This window comes from Microcaecilia unicolor, chromosome 10, assembly GCF_901765095.1.
Source record: "Microcaecilia unicolor chromosome 10, aMicUni1.1, whole genome shotgun sequence".
Lineage (NCBI taxonomy): Eukaryota > Metazoa > Chordata > Amphibia > Gymnophiona > Siphonopidae > Microcaecilia > Microcaecilia unicolor.
In genome coordinates, this window is record NC_044040.1 from 28896809 (window position 1) to 28914370 (window position 17562).

The 17562-nt window shown below is 42.8% G+C and overlaps 1 protein-coding gene across 1 annotated transcript in view; it reads right to left on the reverse strand.

Annotated features, from left to right (window-relative positions):
* Nucleotides 1-4635: 4635 nt before the first annotated feature.
* Nucleotides 4636-17562, reverse strand: part of FBXL13 (F-box and leucine rich repeat protein 13) — a 189108-nt gene continuing 176181 nt past the window's right edge. The window contains exons 20-21 of the mRNA XM_030216541.1: nucleotides 8146-8309; nucleotides 4636-4967 (exon numbers count right to left, since the gene is read on the reverse strand). Coding sequence (XP_030072401.1) covers nucleotides 4778-4967; nucleotides 8146-8309 — 354 coding nt within the window. The 3' untranslated portion in view covers nucleotides 4636-4777. The remainder of the gene's footprint in view (nucleotides 4968-8145; nucleotides 8310-17562) is intronic.

Here is a 17562-nt window from a genome sequence, read left to right on the forward strand (position 1 = left end):
CTTCAAAAAGATATAGCAGAAATATAAAAGGTTCTTAGAAGGGTGACCAAAATGATTAAGGGGGATAGAATCCTTATATGAGGAAGGCTTAAGAGATTAGGACTGTTCAGCTTGGAAAAGAGACTACTTATTAAGCATGCCATCCCCAGAGAGTTTGGAAATGGTGAAAATATAGGTTTAGCTAAAAAAAACTGGTGCTCCTTGATAAATGGAAAATGTTAGTTCCTACAGCGTGGAAGACCAATGGCCTAATACAGGGGTTATAAACTTTATTAGTCTGTGCTAACCCCTTGTCAACCTCTAAACATTTGGAGACCCCCCACTCCATCCTATCCGCGTTCTCTCCAGCCAAGTCAGTCTATCAGCCTTTCTCTCCCCCCCCCCCCCCCCCCCCCAGCCCAACCTGTTTCTGCTGTGCCTGGCCTGGGGGCTGCCACTGATCTCACCACTATTGTAGCTCTTGCTAATCCAGGCCTTTCTTTGCTTTGCATATCTGTTGTCCCCTCTCCTGCTGCGTCAAGTTGCCCAGCTGTTGTAGTTCCTGGCCCCCACTGGTCTTGCTCCACTTACAGCCAACAATCCAGTCTCATGCAGACACTGTTTTTCTTTCCTGTCTTGTGTTCTGCACAGACCACCATGAGTCTGCAGACCACAGTTCAACTAAAAATTTAAAAAAAAAGTCTGTGCCTTCTTTATTCTTCACAGTTGTGTCTTAGTATTGTACCGTTAATATAATATCTAAGCAAGAGCCCAAATTCATTGCGGCCAAATATTTTGGTGGCAGTTTTGAATAGCCTGAGCTGTTATCAATGTATAAGGGTGCTTTGAGCATATATACGTTGTGTTGCATTTTCAGAGGAAAAACACTTGAGTGCTATAAGAGCTCGTGTATATTTAATTAGCAGGTTGTACAAATAGGGAGTTGTAAACGGAGAAAAAAATGGTGCACTTACACTTGAAAATCAAATGTACACAGGCTGTTCCTCGCCTCAACTTAAATACACCAGGAGTGCTTCTTTTTAGCAGAGCTGAGAAGGCCATGTGTATTTTTAGCTGCTCTCAGGGGGACAGTTTTCAGCCAAACTAATCTACCCAGTTTAAATACCTTTTTAAAATTGTCCTTTGTTTCAGAGACATATTCTAAAAGGACCTTTCACTTCAACTGAGAAGTAAATTATAGAAACAGTTAACACTTCTTCAGTCTGATAATACAGGTATTTGTATAAAGTTTATTTTGGGGTCTTTTGTAACTATAACATTTCCTCAGCTTTTGAGAATTTTGGTGCATCATAATGACAAGAATGTTCTTCCATTGTCGGCCTGTTTGTGCTCTTTTCCAGTGATTTTTCTCCTGTTGGGTTCCAGTAAGGGGAAACCATTACTTATCAAACACAAAACGTTTTACTGTGCCTAAGATAAATCACTTTTAACAATAAATCAAATTTCATCACACACAAATGTTTAAAGATCCTATTAAAACTGTACTTAAAGAGCTTTGGTGTTTTGTTTTTTCTTACAAAAACCAGGACATTCTAAGTGAATTATTTTAATTTGTTTCTATATTCACAATTTCAAAGGTCACTTTTAAAGTTGGACCCCATTTCAGACCAGAATATATACTCACGAACAGCCTGATTCATAAGGCATTGGGGGGGGGGGGGGGGGGGGGGGGGGGGAACCTTTGAAAATATTCCCTATTGTATTTTTAGTGCTGATCAAAATCTGGATTCTGGTTGCTGGTTTCAGGGTGATGAGTCACTTACTGCACAGCTAAATAATTTTGTCTTCACTTTAGACTGAAGAACTTGCTTATCAACAGGACACATTTATGATTAAGACGCATGAAGAAAGTCAGCTAGTAATGGAGAATACCTGTAAATGGGCTTAGTGCGCTGTTATGCAGGACTTCCCTGCACGCTAAGCCCATTTCTATCACAGCCATAAAAGAGACAATTTTCTAATTGTTGCATTTCTGGCCATCTGCTAATGTCAGCATTACCATACAGACGTAACAAAATTTTTTTTACGCATGAGCGTTTAACACCTATTTAGGAGACAGTAAGGGCTCCCATGCGTTAAGCTAGTGCGCTAGCCGAATAGCGTATCCACACCTATTCTCTGTCCCTGATATACCCCCTCCAAAAATATTTTTTAAATATTTTTTACCATGCAGTTAGTGCATGCAGATGGAACTAACACGGAACGTATTAGACCGTTTTTGCTGTGTTAGCATCTAATGCAGCTTAGTAAAAGGCCCTCTGAAACCTGTCTCTCTGCATCAAGGTGCATGAAACATGCATTTTTGAGCAGTAAGGTGTGAAACAAACACTGATTACCATTGCATTGATTTAAATTTTAGAATTATACTGGTTTTATTATTATGCATAATATCTAAATTTTGTACTATTGTAATTTATGATGCATTTTAGTTATGTAAACTACTTAATACCAGGAGGCAAAGAGTGGTTTATCTAATTGCATCATAATTGCAGATTTATTACTTACTTTTCCAAATCTCAGCAAAAATCAAGTTCTGTCCAGGTACATGTTATTTCCCTGCCCAAATGGGTTAACAGTCTAAGTGGTACCTAAGGTAATGGAGGGTGAAATGGCTTACCCATAGTCCACATTGTCAGTGGAAGAAGAGGAATTAGAACTTTGGTTTCCCTGATTTCCAAACTTATATGGCTCAGGAAATGGAGTCTCTAGGGGAAAAGTGAGGGTGAATGTGTATGGAGTAGGAGTCGAGGGGTTGGTGGGAGCTGCCATTGGCTCCTGGGTCTTGCAATGGAAAACACTGCAGTAGTTTGTCTCTCAGTGCTTCTTCCCACTCACAGTGGTCTTTCTCAATACCCACCCATTCAGGAGCTAGCTTTCTCTCTCTCTGAACCACTCTCCTCTCTCTTCCTATGCTTACTACCTCTTCTGCTGTCTGCAGACTAGCTCCATCGGGCTGCACAGGCAGCAGCCTGCATCTGCTTGGCCTGTTGCTCTACCTGCTAACTCCACCCACTCTGTCTCGCATGGGTCCACTGTTGTCACTGCTTCCTTCCGTTGGCCTGCATGGGAGCTGGTTGTTAAAGGTTACCAGGGGATGGAGGTGGAGGCAGGTGCTACTCAGCTAATATGTCCCATAATTGGATAGCATTTGTAAAGAAATAACCTCTGTAGTGTTCTCATGGATAGAGACTAACAATCTCCCTGGAACATGGAGATTGGACTTTAGGGGCCGTTTTACAAAGGCATAGTAAGCCCACTGCGGGCTTGCCGCACGCCAGTTTGGTACTACCACAGGATCCCAACAGTATTACCTGCCTTCACCATGCGCCATTTCCGGCAGTCAAAAAATACTTTTATTTTTTTAGTGCCGAGGTATACCTAGTGGTAATCGGGCCACCTTACGTGCCTCCAGATTACCACCGGGATAGCGCAGGAGCCCTTACTGCCTTCTAAATAGGAAGTGGTAAGGGCTCTCCCAGGAAATGGCCACACCGCAGGGGTCCTTTTACTGCAGCTTGGTAAAAGGACCCCTTAATTAGTATGTTGTTCTCCTTGGCTTTAAAAGACCAATAGATATATAGCAAAAGTGCTCTGTCACTTTAAATATTTCATTCATACATTGTTCTCGCTTGTCTTATTTTGCTTTATTCAGCTCTCCACCCTTTTATTATAATGTACATGCGTCTTGATTGTAGACTTTAATCTTGTAACATGCTTTGAGCCTCTCTTTTTGAAAAAGCATGCAATAAACAAATGAAGATGATGATAGGATTTGTAGTGAGCTGTAAACAAAAAAAAATGTTTATATATTTTAGACTCCATTTTAGGTCACCAGCTATGCACAGGCTGGCTGTTGGCTTTTTGTAAACAACAAATGAGCAGAAGTTGGTGTAGAAAAATGAATCCATTCCTTTTTTTGGAAGAACAGAGCTGATTTGTATTTCTACTTGTTTATAGTACATATAGCTGAATGTGTACTAGTTATAACCAATAACCACTACATTTAACAGACTTCCCATATGTTCCATGATTTCATTTGTTAATTTTATGTTTTGTTACATTTGTACCCTGCGCTTTCCCACTCATGGCAGGCTCAATGCGGCTTACATGGGGCAATGGAGGGTTAAGTGACTTGCCCAGAGTCACAAGGAGCTGCCTGTGCCAGGAATCAAACTCAGTTCCTCAGGACCAAACTCCACCACCCTAACCACTAGGCCACTCCTCCACTGTTGCTACTATTGGAGATTCTACATGGAATGTTGCTATTCCACTAGCAACATTCCATGTAGAAGTCGGCCCTTGCAGATCACCAATGTGGCCGTGCAGGCTTCTGCGTCTGTGAGTCTGACAGACTCCCTGAAACAGAAGCCTGCAGGACGTCAGACTCACAGAAACAGAAGCCTGCGCAGCCTCCTTCTACATGGAATGTTGCTAGTGGAATAGCAACATTCCATGTAGAATATCCAACAGTAGCAACATTCCATGTAGAATCTCCAATAGTATCTATTTTATTTTTGTTACATTTGTACCCTGCGCTTTCCCACTCATGGCAGGCTCAATGCGGCTTACATGGGGCAATGGAGGGTTAAGTGACTTGCCCAGAGTCACAAGGAGCTGCCTGTGCCTGAAGTGGGAATCAAACTCAGTTCCGCAGGACCAAAGTCCGCCACTCTTAACCACTAGGCCACTCCTCCAAATAAATAGTTAACTTGATAATGTTTTCTAGGAAAAATAGTAGCCAAGATCCATCCCATTGCAGTTTTTGAGTGGTGTTGGCTTATACATTCTCAGTGATTGCACTGAAAAGTAACCGGTCTTGATGGTTGGGTCCTGCTTCATGGTTTTGCTCATTTTCTGAAATAGAGTTAAGAAATTTTCCTTTTTGATTGTATCCAAACCAGGGAGGTGGATCATCATTACTATATTCTAGTTTATCCACTCTTGGTTCAGCTTTCGAAACTGCGGATCTGTAACGGAAAGTACATATGCATTACTATAAAGTGCATATCCAATAGTTATCTTACTGGTAAACTCCAATAATGCAGAGGAGTAAATTAATAGCATACATTGAGCCACAATGAAACAGAACAAATGATGAATAAATACTTTTTTTCAGTGTTCAGTAAGGATGTGCAAGGGATTTTTTTTTCTGTTGCTGGTGCTTTTTTTCCCTCCATTTTGGCATGGACTAAATAATGCATGCTAAAACTATGAAAATGACCATATCAAAACTGCACATTCCTAGCATTCCGAGAAGTAAAGATTGGAGATGGACCACAGATAAATGGCAGATGTACAAACTGAAGCGAGCTAGACTCTGGTACTTCTGCTAAGGGGTCATGCTGCCATATAAGGGAGCTTGCCTCACTGAGGAACCATATTCTTTTAAAGTCTACATTTGTTTCTGAGGCCATAGAGGTTAGGTGACTTGCCCACAGTCACAAAGAGCATATGTGGGATTTGAATCCTGGATCCCCCTGGTTCTCAGTCCCTTGCTCTAATCACAAGGCTAATTCTCCTGTCCTAAGTTAGTGAAGACAACCTTTTCCATCTCTGATCTGCTCTCTCCTTTGTGCTTGCTTTGTCTCTATCTGTCCTAGGCATGCCTGCATTCTTTTACTGAGAGATGGTAGTGAAATAAAAATATATTTTGGTCTCTGCAGTTTACTGAAAGAGGTTTACGAAAATGATATCTGTGATGGATTTGTTTTGGTTTATAATGGAAAAATGCATGAAGCACTCACCTGAACAGGGAAAATCAACCTTCTCTAATAAACTAACCTTGCTAAATGATGATTTTGGTGCTCTGCTGGCTTCTGTAGGAGGTTGCCTGCTCATGTGTTTTTGTTTTATAAATGAACCATTTTTTTTTATACTGTAGATACTATTGGAGATTCTACATGGAATGTTGCTAGCAACATTCCATGTAGAAGGCTGCGCAGGCTTCTGTTTCTGTGAGTCTGACGTCCTGCACATACGTGCAGGACGTCAGACTCACAGAAGCAGAAGCCTGCGCGGCCACATTGGTGATCTGCAAGGGCCGACTTCTACATGGAATGTTGCTAGTGGAATAGCAACATTCCATGTAGAATCTCAAATAGTAGCAACAGTGGAGGAGTGGCCTAGTGGTTAGGGTGGTGGACTTTGGTCCTGGGGAACTGAGGAACTGAGTTCGATTCCCGGCACAGGCAGCTCCTTGTGACTCTGGGCAAGTCACTTGACCTTCCATTGCCCCATGTAAGTCGCATTGAGCCTGCCATGAGTGGGAAAGCGCAGGGTACAAATGTAACAAAAATAAAATAGATACTATTGGAGATTCTACATGGAATGTTGCTATTCCACTAGCAACATTCCATGTAGAAGGCTGTGCAGGCTCTCTGAGTCTGACGTCCTGCAGGACGTCAGACTCACAGAAGCAGAAGCCTGCGCGGCCACATTGGTGATCTGCAAGGGCTGACTTCTACATGGAATGTTGCTAGTGGAATAGCAACATTCCATGTAGAATCTCCAATAGTAGCAACAGTGGAGGAGTGGCCTAGTGGTTAGGGTGGTGGACTTTGGTCCTGAGGAACTGAGTTTGATTCCCACTTCAGGCACAGGCAGCTGCTTCTCAACCTAGTCCTCAGGGTGTACCAGCCAGTCAGGTTTTTAGGATATCCACAATGCATATATACGAGATAGATTTGTATGCATTGCCTCCTTAGTATGCAGATCTATCTGATGCATATTCATGGTGGATATTCTAAAACTTTGACTGGCTAGGTGGGCCGGAGCTGTGAAGTCGGCACACCAAACCTTTGACTTCAACTCCTCTAGTTTTCAACTGTCTGACTCTGACTCCGACTCCTACTGATATTAGGCTTTACATTTTTTGTTTTGGATCTAAAGTACTGGTTGTCATTCAATAAACTATTTTCTTTGATTGATCTGCTTTTTTTGTCCTTCCATCTTGGAGTTTGCGGATCATTTGCCTTGCTGTTTTCTTGGACCCTCCCTTTTAAATCCAGGTCAAAGATATATATATATATATATATATATAAAGTAATAAATTTGCCACATATTATAGTGATGTAAGTCAAAGTCAGTACATTTATACTGCCTCCAACTCTTACGCCACCCAAAATGTGACTCCGACTCTGACTCCACAGCCCTGCTTTTATACACAATAGCCCCCAAATTCTATAAAAGTTGCTTTGGGCTTGCGCCCAATTTGCACATGCATTTAATTGTATAATGAGCCAATTAGTGCTGATTAAGGTTTTAACAAGCAATTATTGGTGCTAGTTGGATTTAATTAAAATTTACACACAAATATTACATGTTGGTCCAAAAAGGGTGTGTGACCATGAGTGGATCAGGGGCGTTCCTTTAATTTATGCACGTTGTTGTAGAATAAAGGGGATCCTTGCCTAATTTAGTTGTGGGCATTTACACCAAGATTTAATTGGTGTAAATGGTCGAGCTTAAATGTAGTCGTGGTTCCTGGTGCTTAGTTCTATTCTATAAACAACGCCTAACTTTAAGCACTGGCTCCATTTATAGAATTTAGTCCAAAGTGTTTGTCATTAATTGAGCGTCTGGCCCCATCTTAGCCCGTTTTCAAGTCCAGGCTAAAAGCCCACCTCTTTAACGTTGCTTTTGACTCCTAATCACTGCCCACTGCCTGTACCTTTTATCCCCACCTCTTTAATTCCCTTACCTCCTAATTGTTCTGTCTGTATGTCTGTCCTATTTAGATTGTGAGCTCTTTGAGCAGGGACTGTCTTTTCATGTATGGTGGAAGCAAACAAAAGAGCAGATCACTAGGTGGTATTAATAAGACTTGGCAGGAGTCATGTCATTTTCACCTTGGAAAGAAGTACTGAGCTTTAATGAGGACTGTTTGAAGAGCATGCAACCTCCCCGAGCCATTTTTTAAGGATCCTTTCTTCAAAGAACCAGATATATTAGAGGACTTTTTAAAACACTGGGAGGAAGCAGTGAAACTTAGTAAAAGATGTAAAAGAATAGAATTGAATGGCTCTTCATTATTAGAATATTGCACTTTGGCAGTTTTCATGTATGGTGTACAGCGCTGCGTATGCCTTGTAGCGCTATAGAAGTGTTAAGTAGTAGTAGTAGTAATTGAGACAGTTAAGTTCTTACTTGGTAATGCTCCTGCAGTACAGCATCTTGAGGATCCGAAGCTGTTTACAGCCTTTCCAAAGGTATTTCAGTGACCTGTCGGTGAGGTGTATGCACCCTGAGATGTCCAGTATGTGAAGATAATGACACACCCCAGATATGTACTGAATGCTCAAATCTGTCATCTAAAAATTGTGCATACAAGAAAATAGTGGGTATTAAGGCCCGAAATGAGTTAGCACCATGATTTCTTTTTAATAGTTTTTGTTAATGGAATTTCTAAGGTTTTTTAAAAAAATTACCTCAATGTCTGTATCAATTGCTATGGCAATGTCATAGTTATATGACTAACTGCTCTGGTTTATACAGTGGTGGAAATAAGTATTTGATCCCTTGCTGATTTTGTAAGTTTGCCCACTGACAAAGACATGAGCAGCCCATAATTGAAGGGTAGGTTATTGGTAACAGTGAGAGATAGCACATCACAAATTAAATCCGGAAAATCACATTGTGGAAAGTATATGAATTTATTTGCATTCTGCAGAGGGAAATAAGTATTTAATCCCTCTGGCAAACAAGACCTAATACTTGGTGGCAAAACCCTTGTTGGCAAGCACAGCGGTCAGACGTCTTCTGTAGTTGATGATGAGGTTTGCACACATGTCAGGAGGAATTTTGGTCCACTCCTCTTTGCAGATCATCTCTAAATCATTAAGAGTTCTGGGCTGTCGCTTGGCAACTCGCAGCTTCAGCTCCCTCCATAAGTTTTCAATGGGATTAAGGTCTGGTGACTGGCTAGGCCACTCCATGACCCTAATGTGCTTCTTCCTGAGCCACTCCTTTGTTGCCTTGGCTGTATGTTTTGGGTCATTGTCGTGCTGGAAGACCCAGCCACGACCCATTTTTAAGGCCCTGGCGGAGGGAAGGAAGTTGTCACTCAGAATTGTACGGTACATGGCCCCATCCATTCTCCCATTGATGCGGTGAAGTAGTCCTGTGCCCTTAGCAGAGAAACACCCCCAAAACATAACATTTCCACCTCCATGCTTGACAGTGGGGACGGTGTTCTTTGGGTCATAGGCAGCATTTCTCTTCCTCCAAACACGGCGAGTTGAGTTCATGCCAAAGAGCTCAATTTTTGTCTCATCTGACCACAGCACCTTCTCCCAATCACTCTCGGCATCATCCAGGTGTTCACTGGCAAACTTCAGACGGGCCGTCACATGTGCCTTCCGGAGCAGGGGGACCTTGCGGGCACTGCAGGATTGCAATCCGTTATGTCGTAATGTGTTACCAATGGTTTTCGTGGTGACAGTGGTCCCAGCTGCCTTGAGATCATTGACAAGTTCCCCCCTTGTAGTTGTAGGCTGATTTCTAACCTTCCTCATGATCAAGGATACCCCACGAGGTGAGATTTTGCGTGGAGCCCCAGATCTTTGTCGATTGACAGTCATTTTGTACTTCTTCCATTTTCTTACTATGGCACCAACAGTTGTCTCCTTCTCGCCCAGCGTCTTACTGATGGTTTTGTAGCCCATTCCAGCCTTGTGCAGGTGTATGATCTTGTCCCTGACATCCTTAGACAGCTCCTTGCTCTTGGCCATTTTGTAGAGGTTAGAGTCTGACTGATTCACTGAGTCTGTGGACAGGTGTCTTTCATACAGGTGACCATTGCCGACAGCTGTCTGTCATGCAGGTAACGAGTTGATTTGGAGCATCTACCTGGTCTGTAGGGGCCAGATCTCTTACTGGTTGGTGGGGGATCAAATACTTATTTCCCTCTGCAGAATGCAAATAAATTCATATACTTTCCACAATGTGATTTTCCGGATTTAATTTGTGATGTGCTATCTCTCACTGTTACCAATAACCTACCCTTCAATTATGGGCTGCTCATGTCTTTGTCAGTGGGCAAACTTACAAAATCAGCAAGGGATCAAATACTTATTTCCACCACTGTATACCCATTTGCAAATGCATTCTACGCTTTAGCAAATAGGCCCCATTCAGTATAATGTAAGCTGTGTTAAAATTGGTCATTATTTAAGGGGTAAAGTTATCAATGTGGGCTACCATTAAGGCATGTTATTTTACTGTAACTACCTCTCATTGTATAAAATGGGACCTGTGCTAAAACAGCACAAGTTAGTGCTAAAATAACACGTCTTAATGGTAGCCCATATTAATAACTAAGCCCCTAAGGCGGACACTTTTCAACACACCTTAGTAAATCAGGATGATAGTGGCTTAAATCTTCCCTGAATTTTTGGATACCTTATAGTTTCAGTTTAGGTGTATGGAAAAATTTGACGTTATCGTTGAGGGGAATAATTACACCCCTCAGTTTTATAGGTCAAATTTAAGGGTGTAGTTGTCAACATGGGCTGCCATTTTACCACTGACTCAAACTATTTTAGCACAGGTCTGATTTTAGGCAACGAGACCTAGTTTCTAATGACTGGGATTAACAAGAAAATACCACATCTTAATTGTAACGTGGAGGGTCATTTTTGATATGACATCTAAGTCCAACTTTGAATGTCTTGCAAAAAAATGTCCAAAATCTGAATAGGAAAGAAGGTCATTTTCAAAAAAGAAAAAGTCTTTTTTTTTTCTTTGAAAATACTGTTTTCGAACAAGGTTTGTGCTTTGGACGTTTTGTTTTTTTGGTCCATTTAAAAATAAATAAATATATGCAAAACGTAGAAAATCAAGCCATTGGTATGTAGGAGGAGCCAGCATTTTTAGCAGACTGGGACATCCCAGGAGAGTAATGGGGCACCCTAGAGGGCACTTCTGTGCACGTCATAAAAATCTCCCAAGTACATATCTCACCTTTGCTCCTTTATCTTGTCCCCTGAGCTCTCTGAAACCCACCCAAAACCTATTGCCCCCTTTCTTTCCGAGCAGTCTACCAAAACCCTCATCCACACCCTTGTCACCTCGCGTTTAGACTACTGCAATCTGCTTCTTGCTGGCCTCCCACTTAGTCACCTCTCCCCTCTCCAGTCGGTTCAAAACTCTGCTGCCCGTCTCATCTTCCGCCAGGGTCGCTTTACTCATATTACCCCTCTCCTCAAGACCCTTCACTGGCTCCCTATCCGTTTTCGCATCCTGTTCAAACTTCTTCTACTAACCTATAAATGTACTCACTCTGCTGCTCCCCAGTATCTCTCCACACTCGTCCTTCCCTACACCCCTTCCCGTGCACTCCGCTCTATGGATAAATCCTTCTTATCTGTTCCCTTCTCCACTACTGCCAACTCCAGACTTCGCGCCTTCTGTCTCGCTGCACCCTACGCCTGGAATAAACTTCCTGAGCCCCTACGTCTTGCCCCATCCTTGGCCACCTTTAAATCTAGACTGAAAGCCCACCTCTTTAACATTGCTTTTGACTCGTAACCACTCGCCTCCACCTACCCTCCTCTCTTCCTTCCCGTTCACATTAATTGATTTGATTTGCTTACTTTATTTATTTTTTGTCTATTAGATTGTAAGCTCTTTGAGCAGGGACTGTCTTTCTTCTATGTTTGTGCAGCGCTGCGTACGCCTTGTAGCGCTATAGAAATACTAAATAGTAGTAGTAGTAGTACTGTACAGCACTACAATAGCCCTTATGGGTGAAGGGGGCACCTATACGTGGGTACAATAGGGTTTTGGTGACTTTGAGAGTGGTCACAGTTTCCAGCACAAGTGTGACAGGTAGAGGGAGAGAAGGACCCGAGTCCACCACTCCATTGTACACTGCACTGACCACTACACTACTCTGGGGATCTGATGCTGCTCTAATAGACCTCACTTTAACATCTGAGGCTGTCATAGAGGCTGGTAAGTCATATTTTTATTCACATTTTTGGTGGGTGGGAGGGGATCAGTGAGGACACCTTTTTGTGCCTTATTAGTTATAAAAACTGGTGTAGCTCAAAATGTTTTAGTTTTGTTTTGTTCCATTGTGGCTGAAAAATGTCTAAGTCTTAGGAATGCCCAAATCACGCGCCCCCTTGAGATTTGGACGCATTGCATACAAACAGCATAGAAAGAGTCTAAAAAATAGGTTTTGAAAATACTGATTTGGATGTTTTTGTGAGAAAAATGTCCAAATGCTGCTTTATGCCACTTTTTAGATGTGTTTTTCTTTCAAAAATGAGCTCCATAGTAAATGCAGGACTTTATCTGCTGTAATTTACTATGTTACAATTAAGATGTGGTATTTCTTGTTAATCCCAGTCATTAGAAACTAGGTCTCATTGCCTAAAATCAGACCTGTGCTAAAATAGTTTGAGTCAGTGGTAAAATAACACATCTTAACTGCCTACGTTGATAACTACACCCCTAAATTTGATTTATAAAACAACTAAGTTATCAACGTGGGCTACTGTTAAAATCTGTCGTTTTACCACCAACAAACTATTTTGGCACATGATCCGGTTTATGCACTGAGACTTCTAGTAACTGTAAAATAAGTCTTAACAATAGCCCACATTGATAACTTACCTGATAAACACCAGGCTCTGTTTTAATATGGGGTTTCCTCATATTGAAATAGACACATCTAATTGAAAGACGAAGATAAGTGAGTTTTTATCATTTTGTAGGTTTTTTTTTAATTGAAAATGTCTATAGATTGTTAAACTGAAAATATGTAATGTTTTGTTAATGCTGAATGAGTCTTGCTTTGGTACTCACAAAACACATAAGTACTGGGAAAGACCAAAGGTCCCTCAAGCCCTGCATCCTGTTTCCAACAGTGGCCAATCCAGGTCACAAATACCTAGCAAGATCCCAAAAAAGTACAAAACATTTTATACTGCTTATCCCAGAAATAGTGTATTTTCTCCAAGTCCATTTAATAATGGTCTATGGACTTTTCCTTTAGGAAGCCGTCCAAACCTTTTTTTAAACTCCACTAAGCTAACCGCCTTTACCACATTCTCTGGCAATGAATTCCAGAGTTTAATTACACGTTGAGTGAAGAAACATTTTCTCCGTTTCCTTTTAAATTTACTACATTGTAGCTTCATCACATGACCCCTAGTCCTAGTATTTTTGGAAAGCGTGAACAGATGCTTCACATCTAGCCATTCAACTCCACTCATTATTTTATAGACCTCTATCATATCTCCCCTCAGTCGCCTTTTCTCCAAGCTGAAGTCATCCCATCCCCTTCATCATTTTCATCGCCCTTCTCTGCACCTTTTCTAATTCCACTACATCTTTTTTTGAGATGCAGCGACCAGAATTGAACACAATATTCGAGGTGCGGTCGCATCATGTAGCAATACAATGGCATTATAACATCCTCATTTTTGTTTTCCATTCCTTTCCTTTCCTAATAATACCAAACATTTTATTTGCTTTCTTAGCTGCAGCAACACACTGAGCAGAAGGTTTCAACGTATCATCAATGACGACACCTAGATCCCTTTCTTGGTCCGTCACTCCTAACTTGGAACCTTGTATGACGTAGCTATAATTCGGGTTCCTCTTTCCCACATGTATCACTTTGCACTTGCTCACATTAAACGTCATCTGCCATTTAGACGCCCAGTCTCGTAAGGTCCTCTTGTAATTTTTCACAGTCCTCCTGCGATTTAACAACTTTGAATAACTTTGTATCATCAGCAAATTTAATTACCTCACTAGTTACTTCCATCTCTAGGTCATTTACAAATATTTTAAAAAGCAGTGGTAAAGGCTCAGTGGCGTAGCTAGGGCGGCGCAGGGGGAGCAGTCGCTCCCTCAAACAGATTTTTTTAAAAATGGCACCTATACCGTTTTCAACCAGCGGGACAGGACATTTTTTTAAATGTGCACTTTCTCCCCTCCCTTTCCTTCCCAACATTCCACGGCATGCCTCCCTCACCAAGCCCAACACCACTCTCTGTTCTCCTTCTCCCCTCCAGCCTCCCCGACTATCAAGGCTACTTACTTTGTTTAGCACCGGAAGCAGCCCCTGCAGCAATAACAAGCAGACTGAGTGACTGAGAAGACCGGCGTCGGATCCTTCCTTCTCTGCGCTTGCCGTGACATCGCGTGACTCACAAATCCTACCCTCGCGCAAACAGGAAGAAGTGTGTGTCCGAGCTAGAGCAGTGTGGGACGCAGTAGAGGGAAGGATTGCTGCAGGGGCTGCAAATGAAGCAGGTTTGACGGTCCCGAGGGGAGGGAAGAAACCGGTGCTGGACTCGGGAGGGGAGAGAGGGGGAAAAGAAACTGGTGCTGGACTCGGGGGGGGGGTGGAGAGAGAGAGTATACAGTGGTGTTGGACTTGGAGAGGGGAAACAGAAAGCGGTGCTGGACTCAGGAATGGGGGGGAGTTGAAGGCAAGGAGGTTAGATAAAGCAGGTGATGGAGACTCAGGGATGGGGGGAGGGGGCTTGAAGGCAAGGAGGTTAGACAAAGCAGGTGATGGAGGCTATCAAGAGTTTTGGCCTAAAACAACAGTAAAATCTATAGAAAACAATAACAGATTATTAGAGAGGAGGGTTGCTGGACATGGGTGGATGAAGGGGAGGGCAGGGGTGAGAGGAGGGTTGCTGGACATGGATGGAGGAGAGGGAAGGGAGAGAGAAGAAATGCTGGACATGGATGGAGGGGAGGGAGTGAGGAAGGAGATGAGATGAGGGAAAAGGAAGAGAGGAAAAAAACTGCACATGGATGAAGAAAATAGGCAGAAACTGGATCCACTGGACAGGCAAGTCTGCAGAGGACCCAGCTTTTACTTACGGATGTAGGGCAAGAAATGAAGAAGAAAGGCGGAAAGTAAAGAAATAAATGGAAAGGAAGCCCTGGAAACCGAGCTAAGAGGATAGATAGCAGCAGAATCGGATATTGGGCCAGCATGATCAGAAAAACAAAGTCACCAGACAACAAAGGTAGAAAAAATAATTTTATTTTCATTATAGTGTTTGGAATATGTCCACTTTGAGAATCAGGTGCTCAACATTAAAAGTTTATATTTATTTACTTATTTATGGCATTTTATCCCACATTAAACATGAATTAGATTGGAACCTGGGATGATTTCATTTTTTTCCCTGGAGTAATGCATTGCCCTGCCCCCCCCCCCCCCCCCCAGGCTCTCACCAGCTATAGCCAGCTCTACAATTTGTGGGGGGGCGCAGAGGTGGACCGGGAAGAGAGCCTGTTGTTAAACATTTACCAGCACACCACTGTGTAAAATTCCATATATTTGCATCCTCTTAGTCTCAAGTGGCAGTTTGCCATTTAATATTTAAAGAATTTGGCACAGTCAGCTCAGAAATTCCTCCCTGAAAATCGTGAAGGCCAACTGGATGCTTCTAGAAGCTCAGACCTTGCTTCACTACTCAGACAGGGAAGTGCAAACAGAATTTAAACTTCCTAATGAGCTTCACTTTTGCAATAGCTGCCAGCATTACTTGTTTAGTCTCCAAAATGTGTTTCAAGATACAGCACACACTGAGTCTGCTGTCCTTATGGCTCAAGTCCTGACATAAGGATGCCTGAAATATTACAGTCCTTTAAGTACACAGTGAAAGTATGTTTGAATAAAAGTTATAAAATGGACATTAAAAAGTACTTAGGGCCTTGCTGTAAGAATATACTACTATACAAATATAGGCAAGAAAGAGTACGCTGAGTATTTAAGGAGGAAAGACTTCAGAAACTCTGTATTCGCTATAAAGCAAATGTGAATTACAGACTGTCATAGATCTCATGCACATTTGGCATTAGAGACCATGATACAGGTTCCTCATCAGTCAAAACCTCCACTAACTTAATCAAAACTTTGGTTATGGTATTATGCTTTGTTATGCACCAAATAAACACGGTAATAACACCTATCTGGGCTACAGCGTTGTCTGGAGGGTATACTGCAACAATACTAATGAAAAAATATGCTAGTCGATATTCGAAATGATTTAACCGGCCAGAAACAGCTGCTGACTGGTTAAAGCACTTGTTCAGGGCAATCAGTAGCGCTTAACTGGTTATTGCCACTGAAAATGGTGGCGTGGAGGAGTGGCCTAGTGGTTAGGGTGGTGGACTCTGGTCCTGGGGAACTGAGTTCAATTCCCCCTTCAGGCACAGGCAGCTCCTTGTGACTCTGGGCAAGTCACTTAACCCTCCATTGCTCCAGGTACAAATAAGTACCTGTATATGTAAGCCGCATTGAGCCTGCCATGAGTGGGAAAGCGCGGGGTACAAATGTAACAAAAAAAAATTTTAACATTTAGTGGAGGTGTTCTGGGAGCAAAGTCGGTACTTGGCCAGTTAAGTGCTGCTATTCAGCACTTAATTGGCCAGGATAACTGCATAAATGGGATGCATAAAACACAGTCCTATCTTTATGTGGCAACCTATGGCCGGTTAAGTTCTGAATATCAACCTAACCAGCGCCTCATAAACCAGATATTCAGTGCAGAAGCCCGGACATAGTCCGAATTGAATATCTGGAATAACGCTGGTGGCAGTCAGCAAAACGCTCAGCCCCACTGGCTCAATATTTACCCCATGGTATTGAAACTCTGGTTTTAAGAGTTCTGTTATGTCTTTTAAAAAATTAAAACTTAGCAGATTTTGGTTTCTAGTTTCATAATAGCAGCACTGGAAAACGGGTCCAGTGTGAGCAGTAAGGTGTCCAAACCTGTCCTCATCTTCCCTCTAGTTTTGGGGAGAATACTTCCACCATTAAGGGGCCAGTTCAACTTCAGGCTTATTCAGGTTCTTGGTCTCAGTTGCTACTGCCTAGGATGCTAAATTGTATTGGGGGTATTTCTTTAAATTGATGTGGATATATTGTGAATGAGTAGTATACGGAGACCACCAACTCCTGTCTCAGACCACTGAAGGTGCACACTCGTCATGCTGTTCAGGGCTGCCGAGAGACTGGGCCGGGGCAAGGCCGCCCCCACCCCCCTCTGAGGCCGCCGCTCCCCCCCTCCACCCACCCCCGGAGCCAGGCCTGCTGCATTAAAATCAGAGTGCCTCTCACCTCCGTGTGAAAGCAGATCACCTCCCTTTGGGCCTCCTTCCCTCCCTGTGTCCCGACCTCACGGAAGTTACGTCAGACGAGGGCTGGACACGGAGGGAAGGAGGCCCGAAGGGAGGCGATCTGCTGCTGCCTGCAGCGCTTTCACACGGAGGTGAGAGGTGCTGTGATTTCAATGTTAGGGGCCCAGCCCAGTGGCAGACGGAGGGTGGGTGGGACTGCGGCACCAGGCCCAGGGAATTTTGTCCACCCTGCCCCCCCCCTCTCTGCGGCCCTGATGCTGTTTCATAGGACCAGTTCGATGTATTAAAGATATCATTCTAGAACAAAACCTAACTACAGCAAGTTGAAAAACAACAGAAAACTGTTCTATAGCAGTGAAATGTACTAAGTTTGCAAGGTTTAGAGTTTGTGGCAGTAAGCGATTAACTGTCCATTATGTGTGACCTGTCCCCCTCAGCTGG